General features: G+C 44.2%; 1 protein-coding gene across 1 annotated transcript in view; it reads left to right on the forward strand.

The window, feature by feature from the left end:
- Positions 1-23,185, forward strand: part of TENM4 (teneurin transmembrane protein 4) — a 445,069-nt gene extending 421,884 nt beyond the window's left edge. Inside the window, exons 27-32 of the mRNA XM_063305935.1 lie at positions 1,883-2,055; positions 8,455-8,690; positions 11,488-11,784; positions 15,393-17,007; positions 19,487-19,629; positions 22,357-23,185. Of these exons, the coding sequence (XP_063162005.1) occupies positions 1,883-2,055; positions 8,455-8,690; positions 11,488-11,784; positions 15,393-17,007; positions 19,487-19,629; positions 22,357-23,115 (3,223 nt within the window). The 3' untranslated portion in view covers positions 23,116-23,185. The remainder of the gene's footprint in view (positions 1-1,882; positions 2,056-8,454; positions 8,691-11,487; positions 11,785-15,392; positions 17,008-19,486; positions 19,630-22,356) is intronic.
- Positions 23,186-23,711: the final 526 nt, after the last annotated feature.

Here is a 23,711-nt window from a genome sequence, read left to right on the forward strand (position 1 = left end):
TTAATTCAATTGCAAGTCATAGTATTAAAAGAACATACGATGAAGGTCAACCTGCTGCCAGATCTTTTGTCTATGAAGAGGAGGCCTAGCTGGATTAATTGTGAAAAGATGAGTTGGGAAGGATTTGTCTCTCTACAGATAGTAGGATACACCTGAAATGGCACGAGAGGCATTCTCCAGCTTACCTTTCCAAACTGAATTATGAAATACTTCAGTGCATTCATGGTGGCAGAGTTAAGTTTAGATGATGAGAGCTAAAGAAGTAATTATTACGGTGGGATCTGAATTCAAACTGGGCACTGGAGGGTTTGGTCTGAATTCTAGCAACCTGGTTAGGTTGGCAAACCACCCATTTTGGGTGCTATTTGTTGTTAGCTACCTAAAGTCACTGTAGCAAGATGGGTGGCCGTATAAATTGAATAAATACGTTCTTACGCCAAGTCAATTAGAGATTCAGAACTGGCTGGTTAATACAAAAACTCCCACTGGTTTCGAAGTAGGACAAGTTTGTGTGAATTGGATTCTTGGCTGTTCTTTTGCAAACAGAGAGAGCCCATTTGACGTAGTGGTGAAGGTGTTGGATTAGGAAGAGAAGGATCCAGGTTCTAATCCCGTCTCGCCCCTGGAAACTCCCTCTCTCTCTCTCTCTCTCTCTCTCTCTCTCCAGCCTACCTCACAGGGTTGTTAGGAATTAGACTAGGGAGATCCAGGTTCAAGTTCACCCTCAGCCATGGAGGTTCATGAGATGACTTCGGGCCTGTCACTGTCTCTTAATCCAGCCTACCTCCGTGTAGCATGGAGCACTGTGTACATGGCCTTGACCTCCTGCATGAAAGGCAAGATATAAATCAGATTTAATAAATAAGGTGAGATGCAGAAAGAGAACTACATAAGCATAATCAGGAAGGATGGGTCAAACAAAGTAGGTGTAGAAGAGGGAGGGGAGAGTCAGTTTGGCCCATGGATTAAAGGCACCAGGATAGAAATGGGGAGAGTTCTAGTCCTGCCTTGGGCATGAAGCCAGAGGGGTGACTTTGGGCCAATCACTCTCTCTGAGCCCAGAAAGAAGGCAAGGGCCAACCACTTCCAAAAACACTGCCCCAAAACTGCAGCGACTTGTCCACGTAGTTGCCAAGGGTCATGGCTGACTTGAAGGCACCCAATATATATGAGGACCAGTTAGGTCTAGTGGAGAAGGTGCTGGACTAGAAACTGGGCAACTGTGAGTTCTAGTCCTGCCTTGGGTATGAATCCAGCTGGGTGACTTTGGGCCAGTCCTTCTCTCTCAACCCAAGAAGAAGGCAAGGGCCAACCACTTCGGAAAATGCTGCCAAGAAAACTGCAGGGACTTGTTTAGGCATCACCAGGAGTCAAAACAGACTCAAAGGGAGGGAGGGGAAAGAGAGGGAGGAAGGGAGAGAGGGAGGAAGGGAGGAAGGGTGGGTTTCCTGTGTGCCCAAGAGGAATGTCTGGAGCCCACCCAACACTCAGGACTTCATTCTGAGCTGCCTTTTCAATGGCAGAGAAGTGTTTCTGTTTGAGCATACATATTTTACACTTTGTCTGCTTCTAATTAAAAATAACTGTTAAAAGGAATATTAATCACTCTCACTGTGCAACCTCCTCCACCAAGTGCAACCTTTTAGGAACAGGCACGCAAATATAGGTGAAATGTCACCCCTAAATTGCACAGAGGTCCCCTACAGACCCACACGCCAGGAAACTCAAATTGTTCTTAGCAACAGTGAACCCATCTTTAAATTGGTTAGCTGTCCCACTGCCTTGGTTGAAGATCTGATGCTTTGGCATAGATGTTTTCCTTTTGTTTTTCTCTCCCTTCTTACTTCTTGATTTGTATTCATACAGCTCTTTTCTTTTCCAGGTATGACAGCTTTGGACACCTCACCAACATCACTTTCCCAACTGGTCAGGTCACCACCTTCCGGAGCGATACAGACAGCTCTGTACATGTCCAGATTGAGACCTCCAGCAAGGATGATGTGACCATCACAACCAACCTCTCAGCATCAGGTGCCTACTATACGCTCCTGCAAGGTAAACCAAGCATGTTTTCTGGCTTCCTCTTCTATGACCTTTGAGTTTTTTCTTAAATTGAACTGGGGTAGGACAGCCCTAGAGAAAAGTTGGACAAAGTATCTCTTGCATAGAAGAGCCTAGCGTTGGACGTTATTTCCAGGTTTGTTAAATCTGATTGTTGTCTGAAGATTCTGAAATGTAAGGTTTTCAGTCATCTGAAAGAAAAGGTCAAAAGCTGCTGAAGTTGTAATCTGGAATTCACAGGATCGAGCCATCCGTTGGAGCAGCCATTTATAATTTGGTGCCCTTGTTGAAAGCTAATGTGATGGAATAGACCACCCAAAATTCTAAGCTAGATAAAAGGAGTTGCTGTTTATCACACTTGAGGACACAGGATTGGGAAAGGTGGCAGTAGAGCTTGTCTTGGACATAAACGATGTAGTGTGATAGACCGTTGGCTGGGCCAACATTTGATTGTCCCTGAATTAGGAGTTTGGCCATCTTCCTACCAGTGATTTACAGCATCTTCTGGTGTCATCCAGCCATCACTGAGATCCTCATTACTGCTGTATCAACCCAGTGATGATTGAAGGACTCAAGGAGACACCTTTGATTTGGCAGAAAACTATACAGGCAAGTTATCTGCTGGCCCCACTGCAATCTTAATTCTTCCCCTATTGCCTCTGTTTCAAGTCATACCCAGTCTTAGTTATGTAGCAAAACCTAACAGATTTTACAGTCATTGAGGCTGTTCTTGGATGCTGGAGCACAGGAGAGCAAGGAAGACAAGATGGGGTCATCTTAGAGAGCAAGAGAGGGGCTGGTGCTAATGTGCTTTCAAAGGCAGATTGCACTGTGAAGGACAGGAAAGAACGAAGAACCAGGAAACAAAGGAATGGAAGAGTAAGGAAGATGACCTTGATGGAAATATGCAGGAACTGGTATACGTAGATTAGTCTTTCCTAACTTAGTGTCTTCCAGGTGTATAAGACTTCAGAGTACCAGTTGGAAAAGACTGTGGTAGCTTCTGTACCCAAACAAAGACTATTTCTAACTGGTGTAACCACTTTAGAAAAATTAAGATGGCTGGGAAATGCTGGCAGTAAAATTCAGCTCCACCTCAGGAGTCTAATTAAGCAATAGAAAATGCTTTCAGGACTCTCTGGGGAATGAATTGACTATGCTGAGATTTAAATGTCCAGGGATAAAAGTCAGTAATTATGGTCTCCTGATCGAGCATCTCAGCATTCAGCTGCTCCACACTGCTGCTTGGAGCCATCGTTTTAGATCAGAGCCAGCTCCAGGACCAGACAGGAGATCACTCAGCCGCTGGATAATTCCATCTGAGTTGTACGTCTCTTTATCCTGGAAAAGGAAATTGTGTAAACTGAGCATCCTCCTTCATGGCCTTCCAGCCAATTCGTGCAAATGTAGAGTGGGTAGCGTTTGTCAAACAGAGGGTTCTTTTTTGCAGAAGCCCAGTGTCGACAGCTTTCTTTCTACTCTGCTTTCTTTCCAAACATTTGGCCCGTGCACAGTTTCCTCTTTTCCTTTGAATGAATGCTTAAACAGGACAGTTGTTAATGGTCACATTGGTCCAGCTAGAAGATTGGGTAATATCCTGTTTTTCTTCAGTAATGGAGCTCAGGGCGTTATGAATGAAGCTTTGCAATGTATTCATTCATGCAAACCTGGGACAGAGGAAGATAAGCTTAACTCAGCAAAGATTCCAAATGATGTGTGATTAGCCCAGGCGCTGGGACCTGGTGGAAGTTCAGTGGCGAGAAATGCAAGGTCCTACACTTAGGCAGGAAAAACCAGATGCACAAGTACTAGATAGGCAGTACCTGGATCAACAGTAGTGCCTATGAGAGGGATCTGGGTGCCCTGGTGGACCACTGCTTAAGAATGAGCCAGCAGTGTGCTGCAGCAGCCAAAAGAGCCAATGCAGTCCTGGGTTGCGTCAACAGAGGGATGGTATCAAGGTCACAGGAAGTGAAAGTACCGCTCTATACCGCACTGGTGAGGCCACACTTGGAATGCTGCGTCCAGTTCTGGTCACCACAATGCAGAAAAGATGCTGAGGCCCTAGAAAGAGTGCAGAGAAGAGCAGCAAAGATGATCAGGGGTCTGGAGGCTAAATCCTATGGAGAATGGCTAAAGGAACTGGGTAGGTTTAGCTTAATGGAGAGAAGACGGAGGGGAGGCATGATGGCATCTTCCCATACTCGAAGGGCTGCCACAGGGAAGAGGGCATCAACTCTATTATTTCCATAGCACCCAAGGGTAAGTCAAGGAGCAACGGGTGGAAGTGTAATGAATGCCTATTCTAAAACACCATCAGACTCATGAGCAGGATCACAAAGATATCTGATTTATTAAAGAATAGTATGCAGGATCACAAAGAAAGCTGAGAATGATAAGAGCAAACTAAAAACCCTCGGTGCAAACGAGATCCCTCCCACCGTAGAATCTTCTCAGGCTCACAATCCCAGGTGCTCCTAACGGCTTCTGATGGTCCGCGGGAAACGTCCTTGAGCAGAGCACATAACCCAAACACATTCCATTGAAATGAACACAGATACAGAGCTAGGCGCAAGGTTCCGCAGCAGTTCCCTCCCAAACAGAAACGCGCGTCAGCGCCATGGCATGTGAAACGTTACGATGTACAGTGCACATTGAAACAGTGAATGTGACAGGAAGCTCATCAGAGGGAGATCCAATGTAGAAACAAGGAGGAATTTCCTGACAGTGAGAACTATTAGGCAGTGAACAGCTGGCCACCCAGAGTGGTGGGTGCTCCATCGCTGAAGGTTTTCAAGAAAAGATTGGACACCCATTTTTCCAAGATGGTATGGGGATCCCTGCCTTGGACAGGGGTTGGACTAGAAGACCTCCAAGTGCCTTCTAACCCTATGATTCTGTGAAATCCTTCTGCAGTTCCCAAAAGAGCCCTACGTTCACACCCATTTTGATTGTACAAGTGGATTCTAAAAATGCCCAAGCAATTGCTCTCTTGGTGACAGGCAACATAAGGTCAACCTGCTTAGAATCTCATATTGTGCCAGTAGCCTCTTTTACTGGACAGTAGAACAAAGTTTAGTCCCAGGAGGCTTTTAATAGGAAAGAAGTCATTTTTTAAGAGTCGTGGAAGTAAACATCAGTGGAGGACCACTGGCATATGAATATCACATTTCTATAAACGTAAATGTAAAATTACAGTTAATTCCACAAAATTATTTCATGCCAATCAATGATTCTGGCTCTTTTTAGCAAGCAGTTGGTGTGTTTCATGAATTGGTGGCAGTAAGGTACTCAAAATGGAGTAATTCATAAGATGCGGTGTTTGGAAATGGCAGCTCCCTTTCATGTATTAATTTGGTTATTCAGAAGTAATAATTTGACATTTTTATGTCATGTCGTAATTTAATTTCAGAAGACAAGTTCGTTTTCTAGATAGGAATATTCTTTTTCATGATGTACCAAAATAACATGAATATCTGCAACAGAAATGGATGCTGTCTGCTTTTACAGTCATTAGAAGTGAATACCAGAAAGCTGGAAGATGCCAGTTCTCTCAGCTACACAAAAATTTGAAGAATCCACCTCTCCTTCACTATGCAGACAAGCATTTACTGCTGAGAGTCTTGATGAGAAGATTGTTTAGATCAGTGTTTCTCAAACCTGGCAACTTTAAGACATGTGGACTAGAACTCCCAGAATTCCCCAGCCAGCTCGGTGTTCATTGATCATTGACAGAATCAGCATTCCTGCACTGGGAAAGCAGCTTTAAATGTTACCCTCACACCATCCATTGTTCCAGGGATAATCTGGTAGTTTTCAAAAGCAGTCCTTTGATACAAGAGTGCTTCAGATGCATTCCAGCCCCATCCCATCTAGACCCCCACATCTGGAGTACCACGAACCACTTCCATTTTGTAGGATTAACTTCCAGAAAAACCAGCGGACCAAACCCAGATCTGCTTGGTCTGAAGGAAGAATGGAACAAATCAGAAGTCTCAGGATATTTCACTCCCAGAAAAGTTGGCCTTTGCCTGTATCTATTTTTGGTACACTTGATTTTCTTTTCTACTAAAAGATTTGTTAAAATTTAATCAAGCATCATGGAAGGCATGTGATAGTATCTTTTGTGGCCTCCAAAACATCAACACATTTTCAGTCCTAGAGTTATATGAAAAATAAGAGTTTTGCATACGGTTGCATTTTGCCCTGGGGGAAGGTCTTTTCTCATCGGATATCGATTGTGTCCAAGTGAAGGCTGCTGATTGAATAGTACCAACAAAATCATTAACACACCTTTCCTGATCCGTCCCTGGGGTGGAAGCAGGGCAAGGAGTTAAACTTGGGGAGTAGGGGGGAGATTGTTGTTGTTGTTGTTTATTCATTCAGTTGCTTCCACCTCTTCATGACTTCATGGACCAGCCCACGCCAGAGCTGCCTGTTGGTCATCAACACCCCCAGCTCCCCCAGGGACGAGTCTGTCACCTCTAGAATGTCATCCATCCACCTTGCCCTTGGTCGGCCCCTCTTCCTTTTGCCCTCCACTCTCCCCAGCATCAGCACCTTCTCCAGGGTGTCCTGTCTTCTCATTATGTGGCCAAAGTATTTCAGTTTTGCCTTTAATATCATTCCCTCAAGTGAACAGTCTGGCTTTATTTCCTGGAGGATGGACTGGTTTGATCTTCTTGCAGTCCAAGGCACTCTCAGAATTTTCCTCCAAGGGGGGGAGATGGGTGGTGATAAAATTCGATAAACAAACAAACAAACAAACTTAGTTGACTAAAAGAAGCTATCACAATTTGCCTGTGTAAATCCAGACTATTAAAGAGCACTCCTGATTTACAAAGTAGCGTAAGAGTCGCTTGAGGAATGACCTGTTCATTTATTCAACATTTATTAACGTGCTAGATATGCAGCTTTCAGAGGTGGATCTAAAGCCCCCATGGTTGGCCTTTGGAAAAAGTGTTGTATGGCTGTATTCCCACAACACACTAAACCCAGGTTAACAAAATGCAGTTGCTGTGTTAAACTATGGCTTAGCATGGTGGCTCACACACATTAAGACAATGGGTGGCTTTCATAAAACTTCGAAGCATAGACCACCCAATTCCATTTGAGCCTTCTTGAGCATAAACTCAGCCTTCATACCAAGAAACGCACAAGAAATACAGCAAGCTGCCCTACACCAAGTTGAGAGTAGCCCAGTGATTGGAGTAGCCCAAGGAGTTTTTGCTTTCCAATTCTACCTTGTTCTTCTGGAGACTGAATCTGAAACCATCTCTAACAAAGCATTTGCTCTGCTTTTGACCTATCCTCCAGGTGTCATGTTCTCGTTCCGATGTTTATGGTTCCTCGTAACGTTTCACATGTCATATCTGCAGTTGTGTGCCTGCCTGGCCACGCTGGTAAATTTCCTTTGTGCTGACTTGTGATCTTCTGGAATGTATGTTTGGGTTATCTCTGCTGTTCAAGGTTACTTTCCCAGGCCGATTCTAACGGTTGCTAGCGTCTGGGGTGGGTGGTTGCTATGCTAGCCTGAGGGGAGGGTTCGCAACGGGAGCAAGGCTTTTTAAGTTTGTATTTGGCGCGCTTTTGCTCATTCTCAGCTTTCTTCGTACTTTGCATGCTATTCATTCAATAAATCAGTTTTCTCTAGTAATTACTGATGAGACTCCTTTTATTGGAATAGGCAATCATTACACCAGGCTTCAGCTAGTTTCAACTCAAACATCTGATCCATTCCAGCTAAGGACATGTTTCCATGCCCTTTTACAATATAGACCAGTGTTTCTCAACCTTGGCAACTTGAAGAGGCGTGGACTTCAACTCCCAGAATTCCCCAGCCAGCCATGCTGGCTGGGGGATTCTGGGAGTTGAAGTCCACGCCTCTTCAAGTTGCCACGGCTGAGAAACACTTATATAGACATAAGAGGGGGTTTCTGCAGATAGGCTTTGCCACATGTCTGTATTACTTTGTGGTGAGAAACTGTTGTTTCTTTGTCCTTGGAAGCTGGTGGCCTTGGATCTACAGAAGGCCAAGTAGTGGACTAGACTTTGTGGATCAGGGTCTGCGGTTTTTACCAGCAACTTTCCAGACCAAATTGAACTGGTGAAATTTGGAGCCACTGAAATGGCCTCTCCCCATGAGGTCCTGAGGGCTGCGCAACTCATGAAAGGAAGCTGCATGAAAAAAAAAAACCCAGCACGACTTTTGTCATTAGAGAAGAAGTTTGGAAATTGCGGTACTGTTGAACTAGTTAGCTACTCTGAATCCTGATAATTAAGGCCCTCGAATTCTCTGACCTGCTCCACTTTATGTTTCATTTGCATAACTAATGTTAGCTGCAGAGTGTTGGCTCCTGTCAGTTGTCGGGGTTTTTTTTCTCCCTTCCACAGATCAAGTGCGCAACAGTTATTACATTGGGGCAGATGGTTCTCTCCGCCTGATGCTTGCTAATGGCATGGAGGTGGCTCTGCAGACTGAGCCTCATCTCCTGGCTGGCACCGTTAACCCAACAGTGGGGAAGAGGAACGTCACCCTCCCCATTGACAACGGTCTCAACCTGGTCGAGTGGAGGCAACGGAAAGAGCAGTCAAGGGGCCAGATCACCGTGTTTGGACGCAGGCTGAGGGTGAGTGGGCCATTCGAGGTGAAAACTGGTCTTCAAACGGAGGGAGGTGGTGGGTCACCAAAGTGGAAAAGGTAAAAGCACTCTGAGGGATTATTACGTCGTCGGAAAGGAGCGTGCAAGCTGGGGTGGGTTTTGCAGTGATCTTCCTTTGCAGCAGGGATGGGCAACTTTTAAACATTGTAATAAAGGCCATGGCAGATGGAGCGACCTGGGAATAGGCCCAGCCAAGGTTTATGACCCTCCGGGGTATGTCAACAGGAATTAAAGAATGAAATAGTTTGCTAAACCTGTCTAGTTGCATCCAGCCAAACATGCATTCACACAACCAATGGGGAGGTCAGTGATGCCAAGAAAGCAGCAAAGAGAAGCCACAAAAGTGGGATGGGGTATTTCTGCATGCGGGGGCATCCAGGGGAGGGAGTCAAAAAAAGTCAAGATGGGAGCTGCACATTAAAAGGGGGCGGGGCTGTGTGTGGTCACAGCCACCCTTTTGACAGCATTGATCGGGGTCCGACCTCTTCCCCTGATCAACCCCAAACTATTTGATGATTTTGCAAGATAGAACAGCCATGTCAAAAACTCTTTTCCCCAATCTTTATTGCTTCTGTGGTCTCCCGGAGCTTCAGTACTTTGATGATTGGATGCTAATACGCACCAGATAATACAGATAACCCAAAGAGGACATAGATGTCTTACCTGGACAGCCCCGGGAGTCTCCAGAAAAATAGACTGCAAAGAAGTTTGCTTTCTGTACTTAGCTAAACAATATATTTCATTCTCTGAAACGCTCATTCTCTCAGCCTCCTCAACCTTTTATTTTTGCTTGCATTTGCTTTCCATACCTTGCAGATTAAAACTTTTAAATCACCCTTCTGCTTTCATAACATTCAGAATGCCTAATTGGTTCCCCATCTGTAAGAGATTGAGTGCTTGCTCTCCAGCTAGGTTATGCATCCATAATGAGCAGTTACAGACTGGACCAGCTCGTAGTCACCTAAACACAATTCGGGATATTGATATCTCCTTCAGACAAAGGCAGAATCTAAGCTGGCTCTGAGTTAATAGCATGGGTGAATGGTCCATAGCTTTGGAACAACCCGTTTTTCATTTATTTTTGTGGGATTTGCTCTGGATGGGCAAGGGGAAGCTTGCTTTGAGATTTCATTACAGTTCCAGGGCACAGCCTGTCATACTCAGCTTTATGGTAGAGATTCATTGGCAGCCCTTGGTCACAAGTTGGTTATACATGACATATGAAAAAGTCAAGCAGGTGACTGCTTCCTATATGGTTTTTTTGACAGCATTATAAAAATGTTGGGTCCTTGGTGTTCTCTGAGCTTGATTGTTTATCTAATGCTCTTTCCTGCTTCAGTTAAACAGCTAGGGAAAAAGCAAGGAACCATCCAGGAACCCTAGATGGAACCATCCTAATCAAGGAACCATCCAGGAACCCTAGATAGAACCATCCTAATCAAGGAACCATCCAGTAACCCTAGATAGAACCATCCTAATCAAGGAACCATCCAGGAACCCTAGATAGAACCATCCTAATCAAGGAACCATCCAGGAACCCTAGATTTGTTGTTGTTTATTCGTTTAGTCGCTTCCGACTCTTCGTGACTTCATGGACCAGCCCACGCCAGAGCTTCCTGTCGGTCGTCAACACCCCCAGCTCCCTCAGGGACGATTCCATCACCTCTAGAATATCATCCATCCACCTTGCCCTTGGTCGGCCCCTCTTCCTTTTGCCTTCCACTCTCCCTAGCATCAGCATCTTCTCCAGGGTGTCCTGTCTTCTCATTATGTGGCCAAAGTATTTCAGTTTGGCCTTTAATATCATTCCCTCAAGTGAGCAGGAACCCTAGATGGAACCATCCTAATCAAGGAACCATCCAGGAAGAAGCCACTCCCCAGCCAAGACTGGCAGGGCAAGCTAACTACAGGTAGTCCTCAACTTACAGCCACAATTGGGACCGACATTTTCATTGTAAGTTGGGTCACCACATGACCAGACCCAATTTTACGGCCATTTTTACAGCCGTCATTAAGCAAATCACGGGTCATTAAGTGAATCCAGCTTCCCCAGTGGGCATTTTTTGCCATTTTCATATGACAACGGGACTCTGCAACCAGCTATAAATGCAGGAGGGTTGCCAAGTGCCCAAAATGTGATCATGTGACTGCAGGGGGTGGTGTGACGTTTTGCAACATTTGAAAGTGCTTTACAAGCCGTCAAGCACCCATTATGAAGCCGTCATAACTTCAGACCGTCGTTAAGCAAATGGTCATAAGTTGAGGACTACCTGTATATATAAACTACCAGCAAACTCCACTTCCCCATGTACTAATGAGGTTGTCTAGCCGGGTAACAAAACCTCTGCAGGAAAACAACCAAGCTCAAGAACCCAACAGATCAACTGTGCTTATATTCACTGCCTGATTTTTACATTCATATTAGAAGGGGGTGGGGCTCTGAGCACATGTCACAGCCACCATCTTGACTTTTTTGACCCTCCTTGTGGATGCCCCTGGTTATACATGAAGAACCAAGATGTTATTACTAACAGCTTAAAAAGCTTACTGAATCCCATTCAGGAATTAGTGTATGTATTTTCAAAGCTCTCCTTCCTTCTTTTTCTTACCTCTTACAAGAGTTTTTTACAAATACGCAAAACCCTATTTGTCATTTACCCAGGAAGGAAAAAAGAGATTGTTCCGAACAGCAGTGAATAATTCCTCTTACTAAGGCTTTCGGGATTATTGTCCTGATCCTTATTCTTGCTTGATTCCGTTGCAGGTTCATAACAGAAACTTGTTGTCCCTTGACTTTGACCGTGTGACGCGGACCGAGAAGATTTACGACGACCATCGCAAATTCACTCTGCGCATTCTCTATGACCAGGCGGGGCGGCCTACACTTTGGTCTCCCAGCAGTCGGCTGAACGGGGTGAACGTCACATATTCCTCAGGAGGGCATATCGCGGGGATCCAAAGGGGAACCATGTCCGAAAGAATGGAATATGACCAGTCAGGCAGAATTACATCCAGAATGTTTGCTGATGGCAAATCCTGGAGCTACACGTATTTAGAGAAGGTGAGTGCCATAGGGAAGAGGTATCTCTAAACCAGCCTTTCTCACCCTTTCGACCCTGGAGGAACCCTTGAAATATTTTTCAGCCCTCGGGCAACCCCTGCACATTCAGGCTCAAATATAGGCCAGAAGTTACAAAATTATTATATTCATTTCATAGGTAGGCCTGTCTATATGCATTAAAAGTATCCTTAAACTAAAAACAAAGAATGAAATTTACCTCTTTAATGTGAAGCTGCCCGAATTTGAAATAATTTTTAAATAAATTGTGATCCTCCAGGGAACCCCTAGTGACCTCTCATGGAACCCCAGGGTGCCACAGAACCCTGGTTGAGAAACCCTGGTCCAAACTTTTAGCCAAGTGAAGCTTTGTGGGTCACCCACTCTGTCCCCTTTGAATTATATTTTCTCCTATTTTCCTCCCTTTTTATCTTCCAGCTCTTAAAAATAATCCTCAGATTGCTTTTCAGTGTTACCGGGGTACATATCATGCTATTCCTTTTCAAGATAAGCAACTTTTTGCAGAACTTAGGTGGGAAAGGAAGAAATCAGGGGTAGGAGATCAGAAAAAGGAAACTCTAGTTTATACCAACACTATTCACTATAGACATCTCCATAACTTCCTGTCCTTGCTCATCAACCTCGCTTCCACCACATCCATGGATCACTTCATGCATTGTTTTAAACTTCTTGTTCTGTCTGAGATCTTTTCAACCTTGTTGTTGTTTATTCGTTTAGTCGCTTCCGACTCTTCGTGACTTCATGGACCAGCCCACGCCAGAGCTTCCTGTCGGTCATCAACACCCCCAGCTCCCCCAGGGACGAGTCCGTCACCTCTAGAATATCATCCATCCATCTTGCCCTTGGTCGACCCCTCTTCCTTTTGCCTTCCACTCTCCCTAGCATCAGCATCTTCTCCAGGGTGTCCTGTCTTCTCATTATGTGGCCAAAGTATTTCAGTTTTGCCTTTAATATCATTCCCTCAAGTGAGCAGTCTGGCTTTATTTCCTGGAGGATGGACTGGTTGGATCTTCTTGCAGTCCAAGGCACTCTCAGAATTTTCCTCCAACACCACAGTTCAAAAGCATCGATCTTCCTTCGCTCAGCCTTCCTTATGGTCCAGCTCTCACAGCCATATGTTACTACAGGGAACACCATTGCTTTAACTATGCGGGCCTTTGTTGTCAGTGTGATGTCTCTGCTCTTAACTATTTTATCGAGATTTGTCATTGCTCTTCTTCCAAGAATTAAGCGTCTTCTGATTTCCTGACTGCAGTCAGCATCTGCAGTAATCTTTGCACCTAGGAATACAAAGTCTTTCACTGCTTCTACATTTTCTCCCTCTATTTGCCAGTTATCAATCAAGCTGGTTGCCATAATCTTGGTTTTTTTGAGGTTTAGCTGCAAACCAGCTTTTGCACTTTCTTCTTTCACCTTCATCATAAGGCTCCTCAGTTCCTCTTCACTTTCAGCCATCAAGGTGGTATCATCTGCATATCTGAGATTGTTAATGTTTCTTCCAGAGATTTTAACTCCAGCCTTGGATTCCTCAAGGCCAGCTTGTCGCATGATGTGTTCTGCATACAAGTTGAATAGGTAGGGTGAGAGTATACAGCCCTGCCGTACTCTTTTCCCAATCTTAAACCAGTCCGTTGTTCCGTGGTCTGTTCTTACTGTTGCTACTTGGTCGTTATACAGATTCTTCAGGAGGCATACAAGATGACTTGGTATCCCCATACCACTAAGAACTTGCCACAATTTGTTATGGTCCACACAGTCAAAGGCTTTAGAATAGTCAATAAAACAGAAATAGATGTTTTTCTGAAACTCCCTGGCTTTTTCCATTATCCAGCGGATATTGGCAATTTGGTCTCTAGTTCCTCTGCCTTTTCTAAACCCAGCTTGTACATCTGGCAATTCTCGCTCCATGAACTGCTGAAGTCTACCTTGCAGGATCTTGAGCATTACCTTACTGGCATGTGAAATGAGTGCCACTGTTCAATAGTTTGAACATTCTTTAGTGTTTCCCTTTTTTGGTATGGGGATATAAGTTGATTTTTTCCAGTCTGATGGCCATTCTTGTGTTTTCCAAATTTGCTGGCATATAGCATGCATTACCTTGACAGCATCATCTTGCAAGATTTTGAACAGTTCAGCTGGGATGCCGTCGTCTCCTGTTGCCTTGTTATTAGCAATGCTTCTTAAGGCCCACTCAACCTCACTCTTCAGGATGTCTGGCTCTAGCTCACCGACCACACCGTCAAAGCTATCCCCGATATTGTTATCCTTCCTATACAGGTTTTCTGTATATTCTTGCCACCTTTTCTTGATCTCTTCTTCTTCTGTTAGGTCCTTGCCATCTTTGTTTTTGATCATACCCATTTTTGCCTGGAATTTACCTCCAATGTTTCTAATTTTCTGGAAGAGGTCTCTTGTCCTTCCTATTCTATTGTCTTCTTCCACTTCCGCGCATTGCTTGTTTAAAAATAATTCCTTATCTCTTCTGGCTAACCTCTGGAATTTTGCATTTAATTGGGCATATCTCCCCCTATCACTGTTGCCTTTTGCTTTCCTTCTTTCTTGGGCTACTTCTAGTGTCTCAGCAGACAGCCATTTTGCCAGAGTTCTTCTGGGACCCTATCTACTAAGTCCAGTCCCTTAAATCGATTCTTCACCTCCACTGCATATTCCTTAGGAATATTAGTGAGCTCATATCTAGCTGATCTGTGGGTCTTCCCTAATCTCTTTAGTCTGATCCTAAATTGTGCAAGAAGAAGTTCGTGATCTGAACTACAGTCAGCTCCAGGCCTTGTTTTTACCGACTGTACAGATGTCCGCCACCTTTGGCTGCAAAGGATGTAATCAATCTGATTTCGGTGTTGTCCATCTGGTGAAGTCCATGTATAAAGCCGTCTCTTAGGTTGTTGGAAGAGAGTGTTTGTTATGCAGAGTGAATTGTCTTGGCAAAATTCTATCAGCCTGTGTCCTGCTTCGTTTTGTTCTCCCAGGCCATACTTACCTGTAATTCGAGGTGTCATTTGACTGCCCACCTTAGCATTCCAGTCTCCTGTGATGAAAATAACATCTCTTTTAGGCGTGTTGTCCAGTAGGTGCTGCAGATCCTCATAGAACTGCTCTACTTCAGCTTCTTCAGCATTTGTGGTTGGGGCGTATATTTGGATCACTGTGATGTTAGATGGCTTGCCCTGAATTCGAATTGAGATCATTCTGTCGTTTTTTGGATTGTATCCAAGCACTGCTTTAGCCACTTTACTATTAATTATGAAGGCTACTCCATTTCTTCTGTGGTCCTCTTGTCCGCAGTAGTAGATCTGGTGGTCATTTGATGTGAAGTGGCCCATTCCAGTCCATTTCAGTTCACTGATGCCCAGAATGTCTATCTTTAATCTTGACATCTCACCAATAACCACATCCAATTTGCCCTGGCTCATAGATCTCTTTTCAACCTTAAGAGGTTTTAAATAGTTATTTGGATGAAGCTGGGCATAGCAGAAGCGATCCACTTTCTGTATCCCACTACGAAACCTAGCCATAATAACATTGTCATCAAAATGTTATCATTATAACTTGCTTTGTTCTTCTGATTACAGTCCATGGTCCTGCTTCTTCACAGTCAGCGGCAGTACATTTTTGAATTTGATAAAAACGATCGCTTGTCGTCGGTAACGATGCCCAACGTAGCGCGTCAGACCTTGGAAACGCTTCGCTCGATTGGATATTACAGGAATATCTACAGGGCTCCAGAGGGCAATGCCTCAGTGGTGGAAGACTTCAGTGAGAAATGGGAACTCCTTCACACATATTACTTGGGAACCGGGAGACGAGTCATCTATAAATATGGCAAACTGTCTAAACTGGCTGAGATGCTTTATGACACAACCAAAATCAGCTTCACCTACGACGAAACAGCAGGCATGTTGAAGACAATAAACCTACAAAACGAAGGGTTCACCTGTACTATTAGGTATCGCCAGATCGGACCGCTCATCGACCGCCAGATTTTTCGGTTTACAGAAGAAGGCATGGTGAACGCCCGTTTTGATTACAACTATGACAACAGTTTCCGGGTGACGAGCATGCAAGCAGTGATCAACGAAACACCATTGCCCATCGATCTGTACCGTTACGATGACGTGTCGGGCAAAACAGAGCAATTTGGTAAATTTGGAGTTATCTATTATGACATCAATCAGATCATCACCACGGCGGTCATGACTCACACTAAACATTTTGATGCCTACGGTAGGATGAAAGAAGTTCAGTATGAAATATTCAGGTCCCTCATGTATTGGATGACCGTACAGTATGACAACATGGGGAGAGTAGTGAAAAAGGAATTGAAGGTTGGCCCTTATGCAAATACCACAAGGTATTCATACGAGTACGATGCCGATGGCCAGCTGCAGACTGTATCAATCAATGAGAAACCACTCTGGAGATACAGTTATGACCTCAATGGGAATCTCCATTTGTTGAGTCCGGGCAACAGTGCCCGTCTTACACCACTGAGGTACGATCTCAGGGACAGGATTACAAGACTGGGAGATGTGCAGTATAAGATGGATGAAGATGGTTTCTTGAGGCAAAGGGGGAATGACATTTTTGAGTACAATTCCGCAGGACTTCTCATCAAGGCCTACAGCAAAGCCAGCAAGTGGAGCGTGAAGTATCGTTACGATGGGCTTGGAAGGAGAGTCTCCAGCAAAACCACACATGGTCATCATTTGCAGTTCTTTTATGCGGACCTCACCAACCCCACCAAAGTCACCCATCTGTACAATCACTCCAGCTCTGAGATAACATCTCTCTATTATGACCTTCAGGGACATCTCTTTGCCATGGAAGTGAGCAGTGGAGATGAATTCTACATTGCTTGCGATAACATTGGGACTCCTTTGGCTGTCTTCAGCGGAACAGGCCTAATGATCAAGCAGATCTTGTACACAGCTTACGGAGAGATCTACATGGATACCAACCCAAACTTTCAAATTATCATCGGTTACCACGGGGGTCTGTATGATCCCCTCACCAAACTCATACATATGGGGAAGAGAGACTATGATGTCCTAGCTGGCCGGTGGACCAGCCCAGATCATGGCATTTGGAAACGTCTAAGCCACAGCAACATCATGCCTTTCAATCTTTACATGTTCAAAAACAACAATCCTATTAGTAACTCCCAGGATATAAAATGCTACATGACAGGTAAAAATCATGTTCAGCTCACTAGTTAACTGCCAGAGATTAAACTTGGACTTCTGCAGGTAACACATGGGCTTTACCATGAAGCTTGCTCCTTGTCCACAGGACAGATGCCATTGCTCGCTGGCAAAGCGCACGCAAGTTTCCATGCATGGCATCTTCCATTTAAAAGCTTCAGAAAGTTCTTTGAGATCTTTTTGCCTCTGATACTGGAGAGCAGATGCCAGTGAGAACAGACCCTGCTGGTTGAGAAGACCAAATACTCTGATTTAAGGCAACTATACTAGCAGTGTCATGATTTTCCTCCTTAAACTCTAAAGGTTTTATATTCCCATTCCACTTTCCCCCATATCCTTGCATATCCTTTTTTGTGGATTAAAGGGTGATTAATGTCCTTTTAATTTCCTGCCAGTTGTACAGAGGTATCGTTGTGGGCATCAGCTGGCTTCCAGATTCTAAACTGTCTCTAAATAAACTGTATGAAAGATGCTTGTTCCAGGAGGGAAGCATCTGAATCCTGTCTCATCATGACCTTTCCATCAATCCTTTTAAAAAATAACAATGCAGTGAAGTGTTAATTCATCCATGAGAATTACTATTTAAGGGGCAGTGAAAAACAACTGTTGCATGTAAAGCAGATCAGGCAGAGTGAGGGACAGACCAAGGAAACCAAGCCCCACTGACGTTAGTGGAATTACTTGGGAGTAAATAATTTGAGAGTCGGAAGAGTTATATATTAAGGACAGAGCCCAAACAGACGTAGAGGGTGGAGTGATTCACACCCCACATATCGGCATCACAAGCACATCCAGGAGCACAATGTTGATATTTGCAACATTGCCTTTTTCTCATCCCCAGCCCATGGCAGTGGCACCTTAAAGTCATACTTAGCTGCTCCAACTTTAAATAGCATTTTCCCTCTTATTCAGACATGTTTTCATAGCCCCATCTACAGGTAGCACTTTTCACCAGTGACATGGTTGAAGGTGCACACAAGGGTTTTGCACAGCTTCTGTTGGCCATTTTTGGATGCTCCCTCCCCTCCCTCCAGTTTCTTGGCCTTGCCCTCCATGACTGTTGCGTTTAAGTCAAGATGGCAGTTGACTGTTCCTTGCAGGCACCCCAGAGCAGTGTTTCTCAGCTTGGCAACTTTAAGATTTGTGGACTTCAACTCCCAGAATTTTTTGAAAGAGTGCAGCACCTGTGTTTTAAAAATCAGGCCTAGCACTCTCCTGAGAGAATGCTAGTCCTGTGCTGCCTGGGGGGGGGGGGCATTTTTTTCTGCCTTCCTTCTGTCCAGATGTCATATTGATCACTGCCTTAATGCAGTGAAAAGAGAAGGATTCTGGCGGTAGCTGTGATTCATAGAACACTCACCTGCCTAGCCCAAGCGAGTTGCTTTCAATTGAAGCGAAAATTTGTAGCTCAGGGTTGAATTGTAGAGCACCAAGGACTTTGCTTTCAGTTAAAGCAAATGTTCATAAAATAGTAAAAGGCACCATTACAGGAAAAGCTTCACTTTGCTCAGCATTTGGTTATCAGTGACTTGCATGGAATTCTGCTCAAAAATACTCACTGCCCGCTGACAGATATTTTAAAAAAGCACCTGGCAGGTAATGCTGCTTCTTAAAGAATGCCACTGCCCTCACAATAGATTTGTGGCAGGCTGTATTGTGAGCTTATTTTTCCCAAATCCAATGTCATATCAGCTTCTAAGGCACCTGAGGTTCCTTTCATTTATTTATTTAATTGATTTATATGCCACCTTTTTACTCAGCGGATGTTAATTTTTATTTCTCTTTGACCAGAGCAAGCAATCCCAATACAGCCAAGACTGTGGGTTTGACCTCCCTCCCTTTTGCAAAGTGGCCACTTAATATAAAATGTGAGATCTGCACATTGTTCCATGTATGAACATGCCATGCCTGGAAGGATTTCCAATTTTCCACCTCTGAAATAACAATAAAACTTAATTTAATGGACCATTTGGTAGGAGGTGGTGTCCGTCAAATCCAGAAGTCCATTAAATCCGAAATTACATCATTTGCATCAGTTTATGTTAGTATGCACAATTGTGTAATTGAAATAGCATCATTTGCAATAAAACCCCTATTTAATGATCAACCGCTCTATTTAATGGGCATCCTGTCTAACAACAGATGTTCTGTTAAGGGATGCTCTAACAAATAAGCACTCCATTTAATAGACAAACTCTTCATTAAATGGCCATTAGTCCACAAAATCAGGGTGATGTGTCCTATCAAAAAATGTGTCCATTGTATGAAAAGTTTATTGATTGATTACTTCCTTTTCTGGATGACTTCATGCATCAAAACAATGTCCTCCAGATGTATTGGACCATATCTCACACATCTGTTATGGGAGTTAATCCCCAAGACTTCTGGAGGGCACCCAGATGGAATAACCTGCATTTAAAGGGTGGCTAGCATGTAACCTTTTGGTTTCTCTCTTCCCATTCCAGATGTCAACAGCTGGCTGCTTACCTTTGGTTTTCAATTGCACAATGTTATCCCTGGTTATCCTAAACCCGACATGAATGCTATGGAGCCATCTTATGAGCTCACCCACACCCAGCTGAAAACCCAGGAATGGGACAATAGCAAGGTAATTGGCCCGATTCTGATGCATCTTTAGCTTCTTCAGCTTCCAAAAAGGTCAACTTTTGGATCATTGCTACATTATCCCAGAGGACCCTTTCATTGGGAAGTGGGCAATGTATACTTTGAACTATTCACAGCCACAAAAAGCAACACTCCACTGAGCTGCCTAAAATGCATTGCTACGGCCTTCTTCACATGGGCTGTCTTTCCAGTTGGAGATACTGCAGGGTTTCCTCCCATATATTGTAATGATTGCCCATTAAAAATCACCATCAGGCTCACACAGGGCTTTCATGGATATCTGATTTAATAGTGAATAGTATGCAGGATCACAAGCAAAGCTGAGAATAGTAAAAGCGCGGGATGTCTCCCGATAAATCCCCAAGCAACTCCCAATCCTTCCCCGCACAGTCAGTACAATCCCATGCCCCGGGTGCCCCTAACAGTTCCTGCCGGTCTGCGGGAAACGTCCTTGACAAGGCGAGATAACCCAAACATGCATTCCTCATTCTTCACTCCTGGCATCGCAGCCTGGTACAAGGAACAGGAGCGGCCCCCTCCCGTACAGCGACTCGTGTCAGCCCCACGGCATGGGAACCCGTTACGATATTTTTCAGGAACATTGGAACAGTAACCATGACATATATCTAGAAAGGAGCATCATTGGTTTTGTTCTATACATTCCTTCCTAGTCCTTTAAAGCCAGAGATACGTAAGGCCGAATCTAGACAAGTTTTGTGTGGAATTTTCTGCAGTTTCCAGAAGAAGTCATGAAAGACATTGATTTTTTTAAAAAGTTCACTCATTTCTTGGACCATTGGATCAGAAAGCTCTTGGCCCTTTCCACCTAGCACTCTACAGCCACGTTACCAAAGGACGTTCAGTTTCCCTCACTTGCTCATCAAAATATTGGAGAGCTTTTCTCATAGAATATAAAACTCATCTTTCATGGTCAGATGGTGTAGACATCTTACCTCACAGAAGAAGATGATGTTTGACAGTCTCATTTAACAAGCCATGCACAGATTGCTAACTCACCAAGACTCATATTCAGCTCTCTCGGGTTTAAGTCCAGTACCAGATGAGTTTTTTTCATTACTATCTATAGTACTTCTGATGTTCTACTACTCCTCTGTAACAGTGTTTTTCAAACTTGGCAACTTGAAGACGGGTGGACTTCAACTCCCAGAATTCCCCAGCCAGCTGTGCTGGCTGGGGAATTCTGGGAGTTGAAGTCCACCCGTCTTCAAGTTGCCAAGTTTGAAAAACACTGCTTGATAGCATGACAATTCTCTGAAAGTTTTGGCCTTATCAGATAACCATGATATCCCCTCATACAATACTTTCTGTTTTTTGCCTTCCTTTGGGGAGCAGAAAGATGAAACAGAATGGAGAACAAATTTCAAATGCGAGATAGCTATCTCTCTGAACCCTACATAATCTGTTTGTATCCCTTTTAAAAACAAAAACATTTGCAGCGGCAGAGCCCACACATTCTTTTCCTTTCTGAGGAGAAATCCCTTTTCCCAAATGCATTACTTTATTATTAAAAGGGTGCATTCAAGGTCACTCATTCTTCAAATTAAGCAGCTTTTCAAAGGCGCAGGACTTCTTTCGAGATAACAGAGAGATTTTTTTTTTTTTTAATTACGATTACAGTGGTATTCATGATAACATTCATGGTGGCTTGCAGATATCCTGGGCTGTGGGGCTAAATTGCCTTAAGGACAGCACACTCAGTTTCGGAGAAACTCCCTTCATTTTGGGCGAAACTATTGCATGAAAAGGGAGATCTGCGAATACAATCCCAGGTCTGATCCGAATCTTGTCAAGGGGGAGAGCAGATTTATTTATATTTCAAAGCTAGTTGCTGCCCATATCACTCAGAGAGCGACTCTGGGCGGTTTACAATAAAACAGGGATAAATACTAATTTAAGATACAATAAGTGTTCTCAAAAATAATATATTCCAAGGCATAGATGTTAATTAAGAATTCTTAATCTACAGGAGCATCTTCAGGGTGCTTTCTTCATCATCATGCCCCACGTGAGTTGGCAGAGTCAGGTCTTTACCCCTTTCTGGAAGACTGGGAGAGTGGATTATTATTTTTTTACCTTCCGTGTTCTTTCCTTGATTAAAATTCCTTTCCCACTGCCACCAACCCAAAAGACCAACCCCGCACCTCAATATCTCTTCTGCCTAGCAAAATGTGCCATAACATGCTGCTACATCCTGTTCATAGACCTGTCAACATTATGTCTAATTTAATCTTTCAAAACACAATTACTGTGGTATTCGGTGTTTGGTGCAGGCACCGTTCTGTGTGTGCAAAGAATACAAATGTTGCTTCCCATTAAATGGAAACTCATGCAGCTCTTTATTATGATACATACCTGTCAGAACAAGTTAAAGAAAAATATACTTAATAATTACTGAGCACATTGCCAATCATTGCTATTTAACTGGAAGTTACTGCTTCCAGGTATTTCCCCAGCTTGCTGAAATTTTTCATTCATTATTTCCCAGACATGCAGTGGCTATATTGCGCTCTTGCATGAAAAATGAGAACCACCTTTGTGGCATCTTAAAAATGAACAGAATTAGTCCACAAAAGGCATATGCCCAGAAGGTATTCTTTAACTCACTCTTTTACTTCCATGCATTCAACTTGCATCTATTGGTAACACGAATTCTTCTCTTTTTTTAATCTCTCTTCCTGCCACCGTTCAGTCAATCTTGGGGGTGCAGTGTGAAGTGCAGAAGCAGCTGAAGGCTTTTGTCACGTTGGAGAGCTTTGAACAGATCTACAGTTCAAGCATCGCTGGGTGCCAAGAAGTCAAGGAGAACCGTCACTTCGCCTCGGGAGATTCCATCATTGGCAAAGGGGTCAAGTTTGCAATGAAAGACGGAAGGGTCGCCACCGATATCATCAGCACAGCGAATGAGGACGGGCGGAGAATAGCCGCCATACTGAACAACGCTTACTACCTGGAGAACTTGCATTTCACCATCGACGGCATGGACACCCACTACTTTGTCAAACAAGGGCCGTCGGACAGCGATTTGTCAGTCCTGGGCCTCAGTGGTGGAAGGAGAACCTTGGAGAATGGGATCAACGTCACCGTCTCCCAAATCAATACAGTGCTCAATGGGAGGACTAGACGTTACACTGACATCTGGCTCCAGTTCGGAGCACTGTGCCTGAACACCCGATACGGGACCACCTTGGACGAAGAGAAGACCCGCGTGCTGGAGCTGGCCCGGCAACGGGCTGTGGCCCACGCCTGGGCCCGGGAGCAACAGAGACTGCGGGACGGGGAGGAGGGTAGCCGGTCCTGGACAGAAGGGGAGAAGCAGCAACTGCTGAACGCAGGACTGGTTCAGGGGTACGATGGCTACTTCGTGATCTCAGTGGAACAGTACCCAGAACTGTCGGACAATGCGAACAACATCCACTTCATGAGACAGAGTGAGATGGGCAGAAGGTGACAGAGAGGGGTGATGCGTTGACTTCTTGCCAAAGACAGCTGCTCCTGGGTGGCCGCATACCAGACTGTGTTGTACTTGAGCCTTTTTTTTTTTCCTAAAAAAAAAAAAGGAAACACACAAAGAACTTTACGGAAAACAGGCAAGGTTGGGGTGGAGCAAGAACACAGTTGCACCGTAGCTCAGGCAACATCCTTTATTTTAGATTGTTTTTTTTTTAATGGCTTTCTCACCTTTTTGCTGTTTTCATTCCTCCCCTTCTCTGCTCCTACCACTCTGCCCCTTTGGGACCAGGAAGCTTAATTTCACCATTGGGTGAGCAATTCTGTCCCCTTTGGGGAGGGGGAGGCCTTCGTTGAAATCCATAGTTTCTGTTTGTTTGTTTGTTTGTTTTCTTTCATTTTTTTTTCTTTTTAATGGGGTGAGAAGAGAGTCTCTGTATTAGGTTTGTGTTAACCTTTCGTAGCTGGGTTGGAAAAAAAAATAAGAAGAGGGTTTGTGAGGAACAAAAACAGGAAGGACTGTTTCCAGGAAGAACAGTTCACCATCTCCTGCGGTGTCAATGGAGAACAAACCATGTGAAGAAACTGGAGGCTCCT

The sequence above is a fragment of the Candoia aspera genome, chromosome 5, assembly GCF_035149785.1.
Source record: "Candoia aspera isolate rCanAsp1 chromosome 5, rCanAsp1.hap2, whole genome shotgun sequence".
NCBI classification, from domain to species: Eukaryota; Metazoa; Chordata; class Lepidosauria; order Squamata; family Boidae; genus Candoia; species Candoia aspera.